At 35.8% G+C, this 20,771-nt stretch overlaps 3 protein-coding genes across 5 annotated transcripts in view; 2 read left to right on the forward strand and 1 right to left on the reverse strand.

Moving 5' to 3' along the window:
• The first annotated feature begins 456 nt into the window (after positions 1–456).
• On the forward strand, positions 457–5,004 carry LOC145220136 (uncharacterized). Its single transcript, XM_080087422.1, has 7 exons — positions 457–656; positions 1,211–1,353; positions 2,635–2,725; positions 3,149–3,283; positions 3,341–3,438; positions 3,846–3,952; positions 4,309–5,004. The coding sequence occupies exons 1-7, from the start codon at positions 585–587 to the stop codon at positions 4,557–4,559; spliced, it is 897 nt and encodes a 298-aa protein (XP_079943548.1). The 5' UTR covers positions 457–584; the 3' UTR covers positions 4,560–5,004.
• Positions 5,005–5,786: 782 nt separating this feature from the next.
• On the forward strand, positions 5,787–12,760 carry LOC145220626 (uncharacterized). The gene is made up of 8 exons (XM_080087831.1): positions 5,787–6,340; positions 6,807–6,974; positions 7,100–7,151; positions 8,768–8,973; positions 9,952–10,047; positions 10,315–10,444; positions 11,105–11,168; positions 12,375–12,760. The coding sequence occupies exons 1-8, from the start codon at positions 5,906–5,908 to the stop codon at positions 12,514–12,516; spliced, it is 1,293 nt and encodes a 430-aa protein (XP_079943957.1). The 5' UTR covers positions 5,787–5,905; the 3' UTR covers positions 12,517–12,760.
• Positions 12,761–12,818: 58 nt separating this feature from the next.
• The window catches only part of LOC145220625 (multidrug resistance-associated protein 1-like), a 35,848-nt gene continuing 27,895 nt past the window's right edge, over positions 12,819–20,771 (reverse strand). For 2 of the 3 annotated variants that reach the window (XM_080087828.1, XM_080087829.1), the window contains exons 31-38: positions 20,205–20,331; positions 19,421–19,522; positions 18,819–18,965; positions 17,926–18,084; positions 17,035–17,201; positions 16,344–16,458; positions 15,912–15,991; positions 12,819–15,061 (exon numbers count right to left, since the gene is read on the reverse strand). In XM_080087828.1, coding sequence (XP_079943954.1) covers positions 14,953–15,061; positions 15,912–15,991; positions 16,344–16,458; positions 17,035–17,201; positions 17,926–18,084; positions 18,819–18,965; positions 19,421–19,522; positions 20,205–20,331 — 1,006 coding nt within the window. In that variant the 3' untranslated portion in view covers positions 12,819–14,952. Of the gene's footprint in view, positions 15,062–15,911; positions 15,992–16,343; positions 16,459–16,529; positions 16,579–17,034; positions 17,202–17,925; positions 18,085–18,818; positions 18,966–19,420; positions 19,523–20,204; positions 20,332–20,771 lie in introns of those variants that run through there. The other variant, XM_080087830.1, reaches the window with a different exon arrangement.

Raw genomic sequence — 20,771 nt, forward strand, 5'->3', positions numbered from 1 at the left:
GGGTACTGTGTTTTAACGAGCAATCAAACATTGGTACGTTTGCTCAGGAAATAAATCTGAGTAACATAAATGTCAACACCCTAAAGACAGCAGAGCCACGCTTGAAAGTCAGAAGTCTATAAAATTGAGTTAACGCTAATGTAGCTTGCTGACAAGCAAATTCTATTTTTACCCCCTATGTCAGAAAATTATCCGCGCCTTGTGTTAAATAACAGTATACTTCGAAAGCCAATTTCATTTTTAGGTCTTTTTAAAACTTTTTGAATGTATACTAGTTAATCAAAGCAAAAATTAGAGTGTTTTTAGAATGTCCCTGTTAAAAAATATATCGTCTGTGATCCAAAAACGAAGCTGTACTTGCCCTGTAAATTTAGTGGGGACAACGTGTTTGAGCGAAAACAAAACAAACCAATTTATTTTCGTTTTTCATGTAATTACTTCTTAAACGAATGCATGTTTACAGTGAATTTATCTTACATTAGCTGATAATGTTACATTTGTTAGATGTCAGTTGCCAACGTAGAATTGGAAAGTTGCAATAAAGCGAACAAATGCTGAAATAAATTTTAGTTAAAACTGCAGAAATGTTCAGTTTAGGCAACCTGACGAATTTACGATGTGTCGCAAACACTGTGAGCCGAATCTTTGCTCAGCAGGTAAAAATATCAATTTGTTTACAAGAAAAAACTACAAATAAAATGGTGTTTACGTTTTTAATGAAATGTTTTCATGACAAGTGCACAACCAAGCTATTTTTGCAACTTAAAATTTGTGGAAGCTGCAATTTGATTTAGTTTGTTTTTGAGGTTGGATTAGTTTCAGTTAAGATGAGCTGATATTCATACTGGGGTCAGCCCTGAAGCGTCTATGCAGACCAGCGATCACGGCACACTCATATATAAATCACAATGCGCCAATGGGCTTGGCATACTGTGATGGATTATTTTCAACATTTTTACTAAATAGTTTACAAACTATTTCTACAAGAACCCATAACTAAGTCTATAAATGTGGCAGCCCAAATGGATTTTAAAATGTAAGAATCACAGCATGCCAGGCCCAGCATATACACTTCAGAATGATTCCAATTGTGAATTTATATTCTTCTTAAATGAAAGAAAATTGAATTTAATTTCAATTGATTACTACCAAGTTTTGGTGATATTTTGTTTCAAAAAATTGACTATTTTAAACCTTGTTCATATTTTAGATGATTCGGCAAATCACCTGCACTACTGTTCATCACACACCAACTCTTGAGAAAAATGAGGATGTTGAAACTGATGGATCCCCTAAAGACGAAAAATCATCTGAAAATGATGACAAGCAACAAGAATTACCGGCTGATAAAAAGTCAGTTTATCTCAATCGTTAACTTTTTATATATATGCCTCATAATAATAAAATTAACATATACTAATTACTGGTATCAGCTCTGAATGTTTGGGTCTGCCCTGGTTACCATTTCGCAACTGTCAAACCCCACCTGATTTTACCTACATGGGTGATTAGCGTTCACCAAACGTTACCGCCCCAGTAACGTTATACTCACAATGTGCCAACCATGGGCGGATCTAGACGGGGGTGTTTGGTGTTTGGACACCCCCTCAGAAAATTGGTGAAATTTGCCGAACTCTCATTTTGAAAAAGTTGTGCGTAGATTAAATAGGACAAACGTTCCGTTTGCCGCTGTGTGATTACAGGGAGTCGTTACCTCAAAGCCGTGCATCTTCATCGTTTTGTACTGGCTTATCCAATAGTCTATTATGACGTAAAAAGGGTTAAAATGAGGAGTTTATTGCGCTGACAATGCAAAAGTGATTGTCCGCCAAGGGCGCTGAAGTTAAAAGTGCCGACTGCACTAAATGTAATGTATTAAACTCTTTTCGCTTTTGAACAATGTTACATCCGACTAAACGTGGAGACGGATAAACAAATTTAGATTTTAGTACAAAAAAGTTCTCTTTTCGCGGCCCGCCAAGAAAATTTATCGGTAAACATTTTGTGTTGTGTTAGAGTGAGAGCTATGTCGTTTAAACTTCTTACAAAGAAGCGCAAATAATCAGACCGGGAACTATGGGTTATGTTTTTGAATTTATAAACAATGTAACATCACAAGCTTTGTGCGTCCATGATAGCAAAACAGTTTTTCCCAAACCCAAATCTCTGTTACGCATTAAGCACTGCGTGGTTGTAAAAGTGATACCTTGCGAGCGCAGATTTTTGTGTGTGAGTGACGTCAAGGTTATGACGTTTTTCAGAAAGGGGAATACCCAAATCGTATCATATAACGTCGGTATCGCACCAGGTAATTTACTAAAATTTGTTGGACACCCCCCTTAAATATTTTCTAGATCCGCCCCTGGTGCCAACTTCATATTCTTGTCACATAAAGCTTTATAATACGGTGTAGCTGCAGCTGCAACCCATCAATTGTGCCCTTCACATTTTCACATTGTGCACTTGTTGGTGATTCGGTGCGAAATATACCCAACTCAACTGTTGAGAGCAAAATGTGATCAATATGTAAAAGATTTTTAAATGTTAGGTTTTTGATAATTTATAAGTCTGTGTTTCTTTTTTCAAATTGTTTTGTTACAAGCTAAATTAATAACCTTGTTATTTTCTCACCAGCAAAGAGGAGATTACTTCCAACAAAAAGTCTGTTAGAGTTCGGAAAAAAACTATGCAAACTCACCCAAATTTGCCCCACAAAAGAATTAAAGTAAGTCAAGGGTTCAATTGTTTTGGTCTGTGCTACAGTTGATGTACAGATGATTTATGACATATATCCCTCATTCCGAACATGTCTATGCTATTAACAACTTCTTAAACAGTGCTGTTAGTTGTGATCCACCAATTGTGCCCTCCACTGTTTTCTCCATAACGTGTGCCCTCCACTGTTTTCTCCATAACGTTTTAAAGTTGCACAGCTATTTCCGGCTTGGTAATCGTTTTAGTGTGATTGTGTCGCTATGTGTTCTTTCACCAAGCGAAATACACTCAATGCAACCAGACTATTCATTTATTTAACGAAGAGCTTTTTGTGAAAAACCAGACTTCACAAACAGATAATGTGCTTGGCATTCATATTCTGCACGTAAAATTTAAAATGTGTTTAACCGATCTACACATTTTATGTTTTTAGAATTTAGAAAACATCGCTTCAATAGTAACCACTGTCAACGAGATTTCGTGTGTATCGATGACAAAAGATTTTGAAGTGACAGCCACTGTGACGAGACCGTGTAAAAACATGTCCCCGTTACAGATGGTTGAAATGGTAAGGACCTTCATGACTATGTATTTATCGAATTTAACAAACGTTATTCTCTTATAGGGCAGATCAATAATAAATGAGATTGGCAAGGTTGATCTAACCGTCATGGAACTTGTAAAGCTTCCGCCATCGTATAACTTTATTAATATTCAAAACAGGTAAATCACTTGTTTACTTTTTGTCTTAAAATTTGAAAATGTTTTAGGTTTGTTTAGAAACACCTATTTCTGGAATGGGGGCATTTTTCCAGGCTGTAGACTGTAGCGAATAATTTGCTGTTTTTACTGGGGTGCATTTTGCATAAAAAACACACTTACAAGTGTATTTAGCTGCAAGATGTTCCGTTAGTAAAGTACAATTGAATGATATTAAAACCGGTCTGCACATCTAATGTTGCTTATAGAGGTGCTTAGGTAGCTTGTGTGTATGCTTAGATGAAAATCTATGCATAAACTGGTGTGTGGCCACAGCGTGTACATCTAATGTTGCTCACAGTGGTCCTCAGTGTATTTAGGAAGCTTGTGTGGATGCCCAGACACAAAAATAATCTTTTTGCATTTTACAGGGGCTTAGCTATGATGTTTATGGCGTTGCTGAACAATTCTGCCGGAAGCATATCGGTTGTTCAAGTTTACCGGGAAGCCATGGGTGGACTTTTTGGTTTAGACATAAGTAAGTATGGACTAAATAAAAATTGCCTGTCTGTGCAACACTTGTAAATAACACTGGCCAACAGAATTTTTGGTATCTTTAATGTTAAAACTGATATTGACTAATTTTGGGGTGCTGATTTCAAAAATCATTACGGTTTTCTTTAATCAGGTTTTTTTGTTGCCCAGTGTAATTATTCATGTAACTAAATTTTTGTTAAATCAATTTTGAAATTAATAAAATGGATATGTTTTATTCTACAACGCTGGTAATTTGGTTTTTATTAACGCTCCTATTTAAGTCTGTGTCTTGTGTACCTAAATTTTAAATTGTATTATAAAGCATGACCAGCTCTCTCAACTAATCTTTTTTTTCAGGAAAAGCAGATGCGAGATTATGCAGCCAAAAACTAGTTCACGAAATTGTCAACACTAGTCTGTGGAACGGTCGAAACATCCTTATCCCGCAACAAACTTTGTACAGTTACGATGAACTTGTTTATTACGGCTCAAACAGTGATAAATCTGGGACAAAAATTTCCCCTGAAACCGGAGATGCATTTCTACAAGCTATAGGAACGTGGACTCATTTTCATAAAATCCTAAATTCAGTAAAAAACAAAACATAGTACACATGGCCGAACGTCTAGGAAATGTTTAATGTCTAAAATTTGCAGATGCAGTTTTAGCTTTTGAAGCTAATTTAATGCCTGTAGGCTGTAATTTTTTTAAGCGACAATCAGTGGTAGGATTCAGCCAGTCAGAACCGTTTCACGAAATTTTATGAGATCAGCGAACCGGTTAGCATTACTGGATGCTGTCAATGGACTTTTTGTAACAGAACCGGCTGAAAAATATGACTTTTGTGATAGAACTGGCTGACAAAAAATTTGAATCCCACCACTGGTTGTGATTCTTTTTAAGCTGACACATGTTTACCAATTTAGTGTTGAATGAAGGTACAAATTTTTTCACATGTGTTGGGGCTTGATGAGTTCTCAATGCGAGTGAACAAAACTGAACGCGTTCCGATTGATGTCATTCTGCATTGTCTGTAATAAACTTTTTACATTACCTTATGGTGGTCTATGGGATTTACACAATCAGAAAAGAATTGCACAAACACATGGACATAAAAGTCGATTGATTCAATTTATTTTATCAACAGTTAGTTCGCTTATTCGACAGAAATCGTTGTTCATTCGTAAAAGGGGAAGTAATTATTTTTCGTGAAAAGGGAAACCAGTTTGGGTATTGCAAGACAAACTACAAATATTGACTGAAAGCTAATGTTTTGTAATTGTTATTTGTAAAGGTAAAACGTTTAATTTTGCTGAAAAACGTGTTTTTCTCCGAAAACTGTTGTTGTTGCTGACACCTGGTGGGCAAATTGTAAATACGTACGAAATCTACATAGAAATCATTTGTCAGGGAAACTTTTTTCATCGAAGTTTAGAAAGTAAAGTAAATAAAAACAACAAAGTCTAGGGATTAGGGAAGCGGCTTTTACCTGAGAGGATATAATTTAAATTTGGCAAAATTTGGAAGTTAAAATTAAGTGTAAACGCAAATAAGTTTATAGTTTTACTATATACTACAGTTTTTTTTGCAATAGGACTGTCGTTGTTTAAATGAAATAACAACTATTAGTTCTTATTTTGCAACCGTTACAAGTGTTTGTATTTTTTGTAAGTGTTAGGTTTGGTTTAGAAACTTTGAAAAAACGAGCAATATAGGCTATACTATATAGCACATAGGTTTTTTGGTATCTAAGTTGTTCATAGTTTGTCATTTTGCAACAGGACTGTCGATGTTTAACTGAAATAACAACAGTTCAATCTTGTTTAACCACCGTTACGAGTGTTTGTATTTTTCAATAAGTTTCAGATTAGGTTTGAAAAGCAATAAAGAGCAATATAGGCTATATTTAAGCTTTTAGGAGTATCTAAGTTGTGCACAAAGTTGTTCTCGCAAAATGAAAAAGAACACAAGAAAACAAGGTTTCAGGGATGCCAGACAAAAACTGAACCAGAGAGATGCGAGAGCTAAACTCAATCAGATTTCAGCGCAGAGCAAAGTGGTGTTAACTCGTCACCGAAAAGCATTTGACGCAAGAAACAAACTTAACACTTTGTCAAAAATAAAGACCGAAGGCAAGAAGTTTGATGCTCGGATCAAGATACAGGGGAAAACAGCGAAACCTAAACCAGCATTGAAAGAAAAGAAGAAAAAGGTCACCTCGGATAAATTGTCGCTGATAAAAACACTTGTGATAAATAATTCCAAAGACACTGGAACGTCTCGAACAATTCGAAACCCGACAGCTATTGCGATGAAGAGAAAGGAAGAAAAGATGCCAGACTTTCACAAACAAAAACCTACTGGCTTTATATCAGTCACAAATGGTTGCGTAAGTTAAGTTTTTATTATTATATTACTCGCCCACATTTTTTTGTGCCGTACTTATGTAAAAATCTAAAAACATGGTACTATTTCAGTTTTACTGATCAAAATCAGGATAACACTATTTAATGAAAAATTTGGTAAAGTTTTTATGTATGATAACAGTTACATTATTTAAAAGAATCTCTTTATCAAACTAACAGCATTATTTTAAGTTTAAGATGTGAACGCAAAGTTTAAATGTTGTTGAAGCAACAAATTGCTTCAAATAATTAGTTTTTTTTGCTTTTAAATGTAGTCAATGTACATTTAATGGTAGAATTTGTAAACAGATAGATTGAAACAAATGTTTTTTGTGTGTTTCAACCATAGTTAACGCATTCAAAAGCTTCTTAAGGTGTGAAAAATAGCCAAACCAAAGGCGAAACAAGCTATATAACGTGTGAAAACTTCCTAATTTCACACCATTTTAGAGAGTGATGTTGAATAAGGTGACGGTGGAGCCAGCTGGCATGAAGGTGATGGTGCGGAACGACGCAGCCCTCGCTAAAGTTCCCGCAAAACAAGCAAATAAACAAAACTTGCAGAATTCCGAACGGAAAGGTTTGAGAATAACAATGACAAACCCACAAGCTTTGAAGGTAAATTCACAGAACTTATTAAAATTTGCAATAAGACTCTTAACATGTAATAGAAATTTTAATTTGTGTTTGTTGGTTGTTTACTTGATGTGTTTATCAACTACATGTGGTGATTTTTATTGCAGAAACCACAAAAACCAGCTAAGCAAAATACAATGCCCATCAGAAAAGTACCAAGTATGTATTCTTAATTCATTCCGTTGGTAAAACTTAGTTTATTTGTATTTTGGGAATTTATTTTGCAGCTGTTTTCCAATTCTGTGGCACTGTTGAAATGTTTTTGTACTGTTATGTACCATTATTTGGCCCGGTTTCAAAGTAAATACAATTTCTATTTGTGCACTTGATATTAGCCTTATATACAGTCAAACTTCGATACTATGCCACCCTTTGGGACCGAGAGAAAGTGGCATAGTAGCGAGGGTGGCATCATAGCGAGGGTTGTTTTTAAACATAGCCTTGTGACGTGACAATGTACTGTAATGCCACGTTGTGTTGTACGATTGTAATTTATTACAGTATATAGTATAAGGTACAGTATACAGTATAATTTATTACAAAAAACGGATAGATCGTGCATAGAACAAACAAGATCTGTTAGTTTTGTCGTGACACAAGCACAGAACGGCATTTACATAATTCGCTGCAAAGCCGTGAAACCTCTTAACATGACCACGTTTGTTTATTCAACGATTTGTTTTTCGTGTTTTCTCTGTTTTATCATGAGCTCAAACCGAAGGTTGTCGGAAGGCCCAATTTTCAATCCATAACCAGACCGTTAATACAGTAATACTGTACTCTCATGTGTCATAGTATCAAGGGTAAGGGGTGGCATAGTAAATATATTTTCTATTAAATTTAGTTGGTGACGATCAAAAATGGTATAATAGCGAGGATGGCATAATAGCAAGGTTTGACTGTATATGCATTATTTATTTGATGCACTTGTAAGATGATCAGTTTTAAATTTTGTGCTTTTTTGACAATGTGAAAGAAAGTATCATTGCTTTAAATAATTATGGGTCCCCTTCCCTGAAGGGGACACATATTGATTTTACTCAAATTGTTTTGTTTTTTTTTCTTCTTTTTTCTTCTCCCCAAAGTTTGTCCGACCCGTTTTTCCATCAAATCCTTGATGGATTTGCATGAAATTTACACAGATGGTAGATGTAGTTATGTAGATGTGCATCCCACTTTGTTTTTGTTGATAACCCCATTATTTACCCCGCTAGCCCCCTAAAATGGGTATTTTTTCCCCAAAGTTTGTCCGACTCGTTTTTCCATCAAATGTTTGATGGATTTGGCTGAAATTTACACAGATGGTAGATGTAGTTATGTAGATGTGCATCCCACTTTGTTTTTGTTGATAACCCCAGTATTTACCCCGCTAGCCCCCTAAAATGGGTATTTTCCCCCGAAGTTTGTCAGACTCGTTTTTCTATCAAATCCTTGATGGATTTGGATGAAATTTACACAGATGGTAGATGTAGTTATGTAGATGTGCTTCCCACTTCGTTTTTGTTGATAACCCCAGTAATTACCCCGGGGACCCATGAGCTTCTGCTTGCAGAAACAACCAAGGTTATAAAAGATAGTGGATGGTATGGGACCCAATATAAAATAAGCATAGGAAATATATCAATGTTTTAAAATAGGTTATAGTGTATATGCAAGGGCAATATGTGCTAAGCCACCCTTCTAGTTCACATTGAATGTTTAAATAAAACTGCTGCAAACAGAATTTGAACTCAACCTATTTCAAGTTGTTACATTTGTTTGTGTTTTGTTGACAGGAAAACGCCCGATCACACAAACTCGCCAACTCCCACCATCTCCTATAAACGTGATACAAACTCAGCAAACTGCAGTTTTGAAGCCAAAACCTTTCGCTAAGCAAGCAAAACGTCTGCGACTTGCCCAAAACCGACCGAGACCGATGATATCAACCAAAGAAAATGATACAACCCAGAAGCCAGCTCAAAAAGAAACCCCTCAAATTGTAAGTTTCTTCATTAAATCTGTTTTCAATATGTAATAAATCATAGTACTCCAGGTCTATTGAACGCATCGTAATAAATCAGTCGGTCACCAAGCATTCCCGCATGGCAAGGCATAGGGTACAAAAATCTAGCCTGTGGTGGGTTTCGAATTCATAACAGATCTACCTATGTAGCTTAGTTAGTGTGAGTCCCCAAAATACTCCTGCCATTAGTTCGAATCCCACCGCAGGCTATACTTTTTTAGTTTATGCCATGCTATGCAGATAACATAAAAAAACGTAATACTCTTCACATTTATTATTTTGTAATGACAGTTAAAGAAGCTGATAACTGCTTGAGCCTTGTTCACTGTTTAGACCAGTGGTTCTCAACCTTTTTTCTTTCGTGGCCCACTTTCATTGCAAAAAAAATTCTGTGGCCCAGTAAATTTTTAAGATAGAAAGAAAACAACTATAAAATAGGTTCAGAACAAAAAAACAAAACAAAAACATTCCTTCTCAATTCCTCCCCAAGCCATTATTCTTGTAAAATTGAGTGTAGTGACACAAATGAAAGTAAATTCTTAAAAAAAGCTTTCTATTTGATTGGTCTGTGGCCCAATCAAAATGCTTCCATGGCCCACCAGTGGGCCATGGCCCACTGGTTGAGAACCACTGGTTTAGACTGACTGAGTAATGTAGACTAAGCTAAGTACTTGCATGTTGCAATGTCAGGCATAATGGTTAAATCTCTGTGAGTTTGAGTAATCTTTGATTTGTGGTCTTGCTACATGTAGATGCATGATATGTCATTAGTTTATGAACGAATCATTTATATCAGACTTTCAGCTAGCCATAACTGTTTCATCATGTAAAAGAATATTGCTTGATATTTTTGTTATATAGAACATATTCCTACATTTTTTTACAGAGATAAATTCTTGACACTTTTTGGTGCTGAAACAATCAAAAATTTATGACATAAAATAACTTTTTTAGGAAACCGAAGTACCAGGTGACATATCCAGTCCGTTCGAGGGAACAAAAATCATCGTCTCAAATTTGCATCCGGTTGTTGTGGAGGAAGATATATTGGTAAGTAATTCATGAAATTAATATCACAATTATTCATCATAGCACGCCAGGCCCATTGAAGGCGTTAAGCCGAATCAGCTGGTCACCAAGCATCCCCACATATGGCAAGGCACAAGCTAAAAAATTTACCCGGGGTGGGATTTAAACCACTAAAGGAGTGCTACACAGGTGGAGAAACCTGCCGAAAGTCAAATCACAAGCACCTTTGCCTGCCTCTAATGCTGCACATGTCAGACTTAAAGTGAAAATTTGTTTTTGTCTCTACAGGAGCTTTTTAGCGTCCTCGGACCAGTGAGAAGGGCAAGATTAATCGGTTCCGGAAAAGCTGAGATCGTTTTTATTCGACGGGATGACGCAATCAGGGCTTACCAAAAATACAACAATCGTGATTTAGATGGTGAGTTTTGGTGGCAATAATTAATCAGGGGTGTCCAAACTTTTTAGAAGGGGGGATTTTTTTCAGAGAAGGACGCCTGTGGGCCAATGTTTTTAACTGTAGAATTAGAACAACATTATACAGGATTTTGGGGTTTTTTGTCGCATCAGCACCATGTATACTTACTTTTTACCTGGAAATATATATTTTTGGACACCCTTGCCATAAACCATATTTTTCATTAAACAGCAACTAGTACCTTCTCCCATTGCTGTTGCACTGAAGAAATTTTAACTAACTTTTTACTGTTTGGGACTTGGCTTCATTTCAACCCATAGAGTTTTACTGGTGCAGAGCAATGTTCTTTTTAACCTGTGGTTGAGGTGTTATTGTATCTGCTTTATGTTCCAAAGGTTGTAGGTTCTAATCTCATTACATAGTTAAACTGAATATAGTGTTTTGAGTATAATCCCCTTGGTTAATCTGGGTTATTTACCCATTATGAGAGCGATGCATTTAACTGGGAGTTCATTCATTATAAAAATGACATTAACATGGTATTCTCACTAGTTATGGGTCCCCATCCCTCTTGAATTGCATGATTTACAACTTTGTATTCAACAATAAAATGTTACATATTCTTCAACCTTTCAATCATTAAATTCAAACCGTTCCATGCAGGTCAGCCAATGAGGATGAAGTTGTTGCTCCAGGAAAGAGTTCCCCAACCAGCAATGAAATACACGTAAGAAAATTATATAAGCTGTTGCTGCCAGGCATAATATCAACCTTATAGAGCTTTTCTGGCAATTGTGTTTTATACTGACGTTTCGATGTCCAAAACTACATGATAAAACATAATAAAAGGCAAAGGTTTAAACAGGAATTTTAACATTGCTTCTCAGTTTTGACCATCTTACCCAGTGGTTTCCAACATTTAATGCAGTGGTTTCCCAAACTAGTGTGCCACCAGATGTCATTAGGTGTGCCGCAAAAAATATTGAAATTAAAATCAATCAAGTAGAGTAGTAGTACCAGGTGCTTAGACCACTAGGCCAACATGCTCCACGTCTCTGAGATGTTCAACTAGGCTATTTAACTATGAAAGTGACCTGTATAGCGGCTTTATGACCTCATAGTTAGTGCCTTTTGTCAGCTAAAAAAATTATTCAAATGTTCGAAGTGCGCCAAATAATTTTTGTTTTTTCTAAAATGCGCCTTAAAAGAAAAAAGTTTGGGAACCACTGATTTAATGTTTCATGACCTCTATAAACCAGCCCTTAAAGTCAGTAAGGTCATGAATAAAATGTTAAATTCTGTGCATTAATTAAGAAAAAATGGTGGCTCTTAAAACTTTAAAATGTTCAAGAGAGACGTTTTGACGACTCGAAGTTTGCATATATGTCTTTTGTTGTAATTTATCAGTAGGTGTTACCCACAAGGGATTGCAATGTGATTCCTAGTTGAAAAATGCTAATCTCACCACGTTTTTGTTGACTTATCAAAATGTTTAGGGGCTAACCGAAATATTTTTTATTGAATAAAACATATTTATTAGGTTGTCTATAATACTGGAATCCTGAATTTTATCATAATGGTGTTTGACATGAAATTAGTGTGAAAATTTTAACATTGTAAAGGTCGTGCTGACGCTACTTGGTTTAAAAAGAAACAGAACAATGCGATACATTTTTCTAGGCATTAAACTTCGTATTAGTGCACAAACATGCAAGTAACAAGACGGACTATAGTTTAAACCTATTGTCAATGGAACAAGCTTTATAATAATACAAGAAAAATAAGGGATATTTAAAACCTATTTTTGAGACTATAATACATGCCTTGCAGTTTTAACAAACAAAAAGACATTGCAAACTAAATGGTAAAGTATTTGTATTTGATAATGTATTCTCGGTAACAAAATCAAAATTTCGATTACTTAATCTATCAGGTGGCAGTCAGAGATCAAAAGCAATCCGAAGAAAGGCTCGGAAATCATAGAAATCGAAGCAAACACTCTCCAGAGGGCGCTGTTCAAAGGTGGAAGCACCGGTTCGTCAACAAGACCTGTCGTTTTTACCGTGAAAATATGAAAGTTGAAACTTCGTTGGGACTTTTTGCAATTTGTGTAAAAAGTTTTGCTGAAAATCGTTTTTTTACATTCAAAAGTGGTTGATATGTTTCTGTTCATCACCATTGGTTAGGTTCATGTAATGCAGCGGTGAATATTCAATAGATTTAGCTTCCATTGGTAATAACATCTTTTCTAGTTTTATTTACTTCACGCCCTAAATTTTGAACCACTTTTTGTCTCACTTAATAAATTCTGTTCATAAACTTTCTTCTTTTCTTCACAAAAACACAATTTTTTCATATTAGCATTTTTCTATTTGAATAAGGTTGTCCGACTAAATTATTTTTTGACATATGAGGAGCACCAGATTGACGAACTTCACCAACAAATAACAAGCCATGATCTAGCAATTAGTCGATAAATGGTTATCACATCATTCTACATACAACTAACTAAATTACTGTTAGGAGCAAAAACATGAAAATGTTGAACGTTTTCGAATTATTGTGGCACAAAATTGGAGAATGTTAGCAAATTTATGAGTTAAATCTGGTGTGTTAGTTATGTAGTGCTGGCAAAATGACAAAATTTGCACCGATATGCAAAGCACTGTAAATTTCAAAAGAACCATTCACTTGAACAAACTGAAATTTTTCCAGAAAAATTGTTTACAAAAAATTTGTAAAAATGCAGCAACCATAGTAAACGAGAAGTTCAAAATATTTTGTGAAACACTGTAGCAGCAGTATGTACAAATGGAACATAGATTATGCACTGGGTCATGGGTTTTCATGGTCATTAATACAATATCCTTAAAATTGCCAGGACACAAAAATTAGCACAGACTTTTCTTTCTCATTATTCTAATGTCTAAATTAAAGATGCTTAAACAAAATTATTCTGCAAGCTAAAATACATTTTTTACGTTGACTACACTAAGTTAGTTGGAAACTACTTTAAACAATTGGTTAGTTGTTACAAAAAAACAGTAGTGTGACATCACAAAGGAGGTAAGAGTCACGGCAGTATGAAACAAAACTCGCTTCATTTAATGATTTTTGTCAAAACTCAAGCAAGAAATTGTCGTCTTGTGTATTCAGTAACATTTTTGTGTGTTTTTTCTAGCAGCAAGAATATGTTGAAGGCAAGGTTAAAAAAACTTAAATTTACAAATTATATAGACTTAAAAATAATTCAAAAAGTCTTGGAACTTAATAACTGCTTGCATAGGCGCCGACTTTAAATTTTTCCCGGGTATGCCATATTGTATGACGTCACAAAGTGACGTCATGAAATACCAATTCATTTCCTGTCGCTGCATATGGTGGGATTACGTTAATTCTTGCAGTTTGTGAATTTACACAACGTAATTCAAACACTTTTGCTTCTCTTGCATTTCAACGCATGTTTGAGGGCGTTAACACCGCGTTACTCATGGCCGAAAATTGGACCCACTTGCCGAAATTACGGGGAGGCGGAACAATAAAGATAAAATGGATTTAGCTCGAAAATCACCTTATTTCGCAAATTACCATATTATTTAACATTTATTTTCTCTGTAATAACTATCACAAAAAAGATTTGTCTTCACGCAACAAAGCGCACATCCTTCTGGCCTAGCCATTACAAAAATCGTTTTATACGTTTTAAGGTCGCTTGTATCGTTTAAAACGTGTCGCATATTTTTAAACCATTGAGTTGTATGCAGTATTAAATTTAAAGTTTAGTGTACTTCACACGATGTCCTTAACTGCCAAAAACTTTCGATAGGCTAACACATTAGTTTTGGGAAAAGTACCAACCTATACGTTTGTGACGTAACAATAAGCGTTGTTGTTTTTTCGGTTGTAATTAGAAAGTCGTTGTTCTTACGATAGAGGCAGTTAGAACTAATATTGGACTGTATTCTCATAGTTTAGTTCACAAACGCTAATTTTTTTATCGCGTGATTGTTGATGTTAAACCCGGACAGCAGCGCTTCCCCTCCTCTCGCAAACGAACGCCAACCTTTGTTGTGCTTTTTACCACCCTTTAATATTTAAATTCCAATGCTTTTCGAAGACGTTACAATTGTAATCAATGCGAACAATTCATGGGCTGTGAAACAACGAACACGATTGATATCAATTGTTTATGTTACGTATTGGTTCGTATTACAATAATTTCCTTAAACGCAAGACTAACGTTGGTCCAATTCTCGGGTATGCGGCATACCCGAGGTATTCGTTCAGGTATGCCTGGCATACCCGGCATACCCGTGTTCGGCGCCTATGACTGCTTGCTAAATTAAGCAGTTTGAATATTGCCATGAAATTAAAACAACTAGTATTTTGTTTAGCATCACACCAGTTGAAATTAATTAAAAATACAACCTGATGTACTGCTTGTTTTCTACGACATTATTAACACTAACTATAGACTTGTTAGCTACTGTTGGTTTAAATTAGCATCATTTTTAAGCAAGCCCGGCGTCTTTTGCCATTCCGTAGAAAATTCCTTTCTTCTTGAGCAAGTTTTGAGGAGAGTCAAATTCAGCAATTCTTCCAGCATCAAGTACTATTACTCTGAGTATATGAAACGTTTGGGTTTAATACTTTAAAGTAGAGTTCCTTGCTTGATGGATAAGACTATAATGAATCTTATGACTATTGATTCAAATTTATACACATTTAGTCTTTCATGGTTATGAATTTAAGATATTCCCCAAGGATTCATGTCATATTAGCTTGAATAATAATTGACCTAATAACCCAGTTTTGCTACTAGAAAATACAGTGGTCTGGCCCCTCAAAGTGAGAAATTGTTTAGTTAAACACAGCAAGAAAACGCAGAAAAAAAGTATGCAGGAAACATAATACTCCACTTTGTATCCACATTAAAACATATTAGCCATAAATCACAACTAAACTACTGAAAAAAAATGCTTATCTTGTCTGTTTAGTCACTTTTTAACAGTTGTGCAATGTAAGAAAGTGAAATTTAATAGAACGTCCCAAATTTGCTTGACTGAATCCCACCATATAATTGTAGATGTCAACAAGTTCAGTGGTGGGATTCATCCGGTTCGCATTGGTTCTATAGAACCGTCTCAGGAAATTTTATGAGGGCAGCGAACCGGTTAGCATTACTGGTAACTGTCAATGGACTTTTTGTAACAGAACCGGCTGAAAAATATGACTTTTGTGACAGAATCGGCTGCTAAAAAGTGATAGAATCCCACCACTGTGCAAGGGGCCACTGACATACACTCAAAACCCATTTGGGTATGAAACAAGTCAAGGTTGTAAAAACTAAGTTAGGATTAAGCAAATCACCTGCTGTTGTGCTTTTTAAAAGGTTTGAAGTAACATGAAATGTTTGTAACAAAAACTTGCAAACCCACATCAAAAGTGAGTGAAGGTAAAACCAACTGACCTTGTGCTATCCATGATTGTGTTCAATCGATGAGCAATAGTGAAAGTTGTGCATTGTTCAAACTGGACTCTGATCGTCGCCTGTGGTATAAATGTTACATCTGTAAGTAAGGTAATTAACTTGACATCCTCTAAAGAAAAGGATTTCTTTTCACATTAACACAGAGTTTTTCCACATTTACACAAATGTATATGCATGTTTAGTAAAAGTTATTATTTATTTTGCAATGGTAAAGCACAGACTATTAGTGACTTTATGTATGGATAAGAGAACAAGAAAACACATTTAAAAAAAATACTTGTGATTTGGGGTAACACCAGAAAATAAGGTTTTCAAACAACTTTAATTTAATTCTACTTAGTTTTCTGTCAAATTTACTATTCAAGCTTATTTCTTATATCTCATTACAAATATCAAACATCAAGGTCATACTTGTATGAGGTCGTCCGTTTCAAGGTCAACTGCAGCTGTGGCTTCATCGAGGACTAAAATCTTGGAGTTGCGCAATAATGCTCGAGCAAGACACACTAGTTGACGTTGACCAACACTGAAAACATCGGTCAAAATATAAAATGTATTCCTTGAATGTGAATGTATTTCCATCCACGTTTTGTTTTAAAATACTGCTATGTTTTAAGTTTTAAAAACTAGTTGACGTTGACCAACACTAAAAAACTTCAAAAAAAGGAAAAAAAGATTGAGTAAATTTTCATCTACCTTATTATGTATGGCTTAAATGCAAGTGTTGCTGAAGTAGGTTTACAGTTATGGATGTTTGAAGTTGATATTTTATTTCTGTGACAAATTCCATAATTTTTGAGGCCCAACATAAGTTAGACACTAAACAAACAACAACCCACTGCTTGCCAAGTTTTTGCCACAATGAAAATACATTAAAAGGTCTATTATCCAATCACTAATTAAAAGACTAAACATTAAGTTGTGTTATAGAGGCAAAGATTTATACTTGAGTTATTGATTAAAGACTCACACTTGAGTATTTAACTAACTCAATTAGCAAATACTTACACTTGCGCTAATCATTAATCAGGAGTCATTCGTTTAGGTTTCAACTTACTCGCATAGGAGACTCAAATAAGTTACATTACTCAGCAAGTTTTACCTCAAATTTTCTCCGCCCTCAGACACTTCATGCTCAAGTTTTGAGGGCAGAGACTCAACAAAGTGTTTGAGATGAGAATGTTCGAGTGCGCTCCACAGTTGCTCGTCGGAATAAGCATCGAAAGGGTCGAGGTTCATTCGAAGCGAACCAGAAAATAAAACTGGGTCCTAAAATCACAAAAATAAAATGGTTGAGTTTGCAGGGTTGATAACTTAATGGTTGGCGAAGCTTCAGTAAGTGGTTATTTTCCACTTGCTGTTTTAACTAGTAGCTTAAATTTTTATGTGTTTTATAATGTAAGTCAGTGGTTCCCAGCTTGTTTCAGGCCATGGACCACCAGTTCAATTAAATAAATGTCAGGGTTGATAGCTTGATGGTTGGTGAACCTTCAGTAAAAGTGGATGATAACAATTTTAACTTGAAACTTTTAAACCAAGTGTTCATGGTCTCCTGTCGTCGTTCGAATCCCACCGCAAGCTAGATTTTCTAGCCAACACCGTGCCACATGAAAATACTTGGTGACCAGTTGATTTTGGTACAACGCCTTCAATGCGATCCCCTACTCACAGCTGACATGTGCAGCATACAAGGTAAGTACTGGTGCTTGTGACTCGACATTCGGCGGATTCTCCACTGAGCCTGTGTAGCTCAGTTGCTAGAGCGCAAGTCCCGGAAAGACTCCTGTCGTGGGTTCGAATCCCACCGCAGGCTAGATTTTTCTAGCCTGTACCCTGCCATATGGTGGTAAATGCTTGGGAAACCGGCTAAGTTAGTATAACGTCTTCAATAGACCTGGCGTACTATGATTGATTGACAAATTTACATATTAAATGCTCAACTAAAACTACAAAAAGCAAAACAACATAATGAAACCAGCTCTCTTTCGCCCACCTGTGGTATAACTGACAGCTTAGACCTCAAATCTTGCAATCCCATTTTGGAAATGTTTCTTCCGTCAATTTTGATGCAACCATCTGAGGATTCGATGATGCGGAACAGAGCAAGAGTGAGCGAGGATTTCCCTGCACCCGTGCGTCCAACAATTCCAATCTATAGAAAAAATTACTTTTGTCTTCGGGTGTTTAAAGTAGAATAACTAGGTGTTCTAAAGTAACTAAGTGTTCTAGAACAACTGTGTGTTCTAAAGTAACTAGGTGTTCTAGAACAACTGGGTATTCTAAAGCAACTAGGTGTTCTAGAACAACTGGGTATTTCAATACAACTCTTCTAGAATAATTGTTTCTAATCCAGTTCATATGTCATTTTTTATTGTGCAATGTTTAATCTAGGGCAAAAATAAAGAAAATCCACTGGAAAAAAATTGAAACAAAGTGCTTAAATGCCTTATACTGATAAGAAACATAAAATTGTTGGCCAGGTTTTCCCTAATGACTTACAATAGAAAACATATGTTATTTTACGAAAACAATCATCAAGCTGGAAAAAGCTGCAACATTAAAATGTTATTGAGCACAAAATAAGTGGAGGGCACAATTAGTGGATCATGACTGAACGCAATACAGCTACATCGTATTATGTGTATGACAAAGTATAGGTGTGCAGTGGTGGAAATTTGTGGTTGGCAGTGGTTATTAGTGGTCAACAGCAGTTACATGTTGTTATTTGTGCACTGGTGGTGGCAGTTATTACAAGGTATTATGTGGATGGGACTGACACAATAAAGTGAAGTCAAGGCATTGAAAGGTAAATACAATAGCAGAGGGTTTGCTCAAATTCAAACACAGTTTGTCTCATTTCAAGAACATCAGAATCACTTAACTTACTTTTTCTCCTCCTTTAATGTCAACAGTAATATTTTTCACAACTAAATCCAGCTCCGGTCGATATCTTGTGCTGTAGTTATCAAACTCTATACCGCCTTCTGCTGGCCAATCTGCGGGTGGAGCCTCATTCGCTATAACCAGCGGAGCCTGAAAATATAATAATAACATAAATATACATGGCACAGTAAAACATACAAAATAGTATAGTAGAGTCACCAAACCAAACGAAGCAGGTCTCCCAAGCATTCCTATATGGCCAGTCATATGCTTGAAATATATAGTGTCCTGTGGGATTTGAACCCATGAGAACAGTTTTTGAGCGACTCACTCTCTACCAACTGAGCTACAGAGCGGTGAGTCTGTCATAAGTCGAATCATAAGCACCTATGCTGCCCTGGAAAAGCTTGTGTCCAGTGTTCGAGTCCCACCACTGGACAAATTCCCTACGTTTTTCCATATGTAGCAAGGCTTAGGAGACAGACTGATTTAAATCACACTTTAATAGGCCTGGCGTCAAATGTTTTATAAATGAGTGTGCCGTGATCAGTTATTAGAGTATCCACATTTGAAGCCGGTCATTTGTATTATATTTTCATTCCTACCTCTTGTGCGACGTTGGTATATTCCTGGACCCTCTCGACAGCAACAATGTTTGTCTCAAGCTCGCTCGACTGCCGAACCATCCAATTCAGTGTATTTGTTACCTGAAAACATAGAAATATTACAACCAGAAAAATAGAAATCATACTAAACGACCTGGTTATTTGAGATTGTAAATTGTATGCAGTAAATAATATATGAGATTTTCTCTTGGAAAAAGTAATATTAGATTAGTTATTTCTTTTTTACCAAATGTTTTAGTTTTTTAATACACTGAACATTCTAGAAGAGTAATTCTTAAACTTGTTCTTGTCTTGAAGGGTATGTGCACCCCCTGTACAACACACACTAAAACCAAAGTCTAATAATTAAGCAAATGAAACACACATTTGAGCCCAATTTTATATGCAATATTTTTAATGGACTAGTTTTCTAGTATAAAAAAAAACTTATTCAAACTTTCTATCGAAAACATCTATTTTAACCGATACATTTTGACCAGTGGTGGGATTCAAATTTTTTTGTCAGCCGATTTTATCACAAAAGTCATATGTTTCAGCTGGTTCTGTTACAAAAAGTCCATTGACAGTAACCAGTAATGCTAACCGGTTCGCTGATCTCATAATATTTCATAAAACGGTTCTATAGAACCGGTGCGGACCGGCTGAATCCCCTCACTGGCCTTAATAAAGCAAATAAAACACATTTTATCTTGTACAATCTTTCTATTGAATATCTTTGAACATTTTTTTTAACTTGTACAATTTAGCACATTTGAATCAATACCTGCATTGCATATGAAATGGAAAGTCCAACTATCCCTGCATCGATTGTCCCTTTTCCAGACACAGCAAATATGGCGGCGAACAAAATAATACAGTTTCCAACAAGCTCTAGTCGCAAGGCAAGCCATCTGTGAAAAAGTAACAGAGGTGTGAGACTTGAAGTGGGTTTACCAACAAACATAGTGCAGTCAACCATAGCAACTGCTGGGTGTATGGAATTATCAGTAATTCAGATTTTATGCAGACTTTCCTGCATGGCTAGCTTGAAGGAGTTCAAACAAAACCTAACAGTAAAATTTGGCTAGATGAACTTTTAGCTAAGAAATGCTGGGATTAGCCCTCAAAGCATTTACCGGGGTTTCCGCACAATTTTCGTTCACAAATTCCATGACTTTTCCAAAACTTTTCAAGGAAAAAAACCAAATTTCCATAACCTTACTCACAAAAAATCGAGCTATTCCCATAGTAAAACTAGTAAAGAGGCTTTGCTAGATGCAGCCAATTTACCATACTTGCAACGAATATTCATATGTTACGTAATTTGAGATTCCTATCTCTATCTGGCATT

The sequence above is a fragment of the Phallusia mammillata genome, chromosome 3, assembly GCF_965637545.1.
Source record: "Phallusia mammillata chromosome 3, kaPhaMamm4.hap1.1, whole genome shotgun sequence".
Taxonomy (NCBI): Eukaryota; Metazoa; Chordata; class Ascidiacea; order Phlebobranchia; family Ascidiidae; genus Phallusia; species Phallusia mammillata.

Bases quoted from the DNA above. Each gene is read 5' to 3' on its own strand.
- LOC145220136 (XM_080087422.1), top strand. From the start codon at position 585: ATGTTCAGTTTAGGCAACCTGACGAATTTACGATGTGTCGCAAACACT. The intron at 1,354-2,634 runs GTCAGTTTATCT...TTTTCTCACCAG, and splicing joins GAATTACCGGCTGATAAAAA to CAAAGAGGAGATTACTTCCA. The intron at 3,953-4,308 runs GTAAGTATGGAC...CTTTTTTTTCAG, and splicing joins ACTTTTTGGTTTAGACATAA to GAAAAGCAGATGCGAGATTA.
- LOC145220626 (XM_080087831.1), top strand. From the start codon at position 5,906: ATGAAAAAGAACACAAGAAAACAAGGTTTCAGGGATGCCAGACAAAAA. The intron at 6,341-6,806 runs GTAAGTTAAGTT...ACACCATTTTAG, and splicing joins TATCAGTCACAAATGGTTGC to AGAGTGATGTTGAATAAGGT. The intron at 10,048-10,314 runs GTAAGTAATTCA...TTGTCTCTACAG, and splicing joins TTGTGGAGGAAGATATATTG to GAGCTTTTTAGCGTCCTCGG.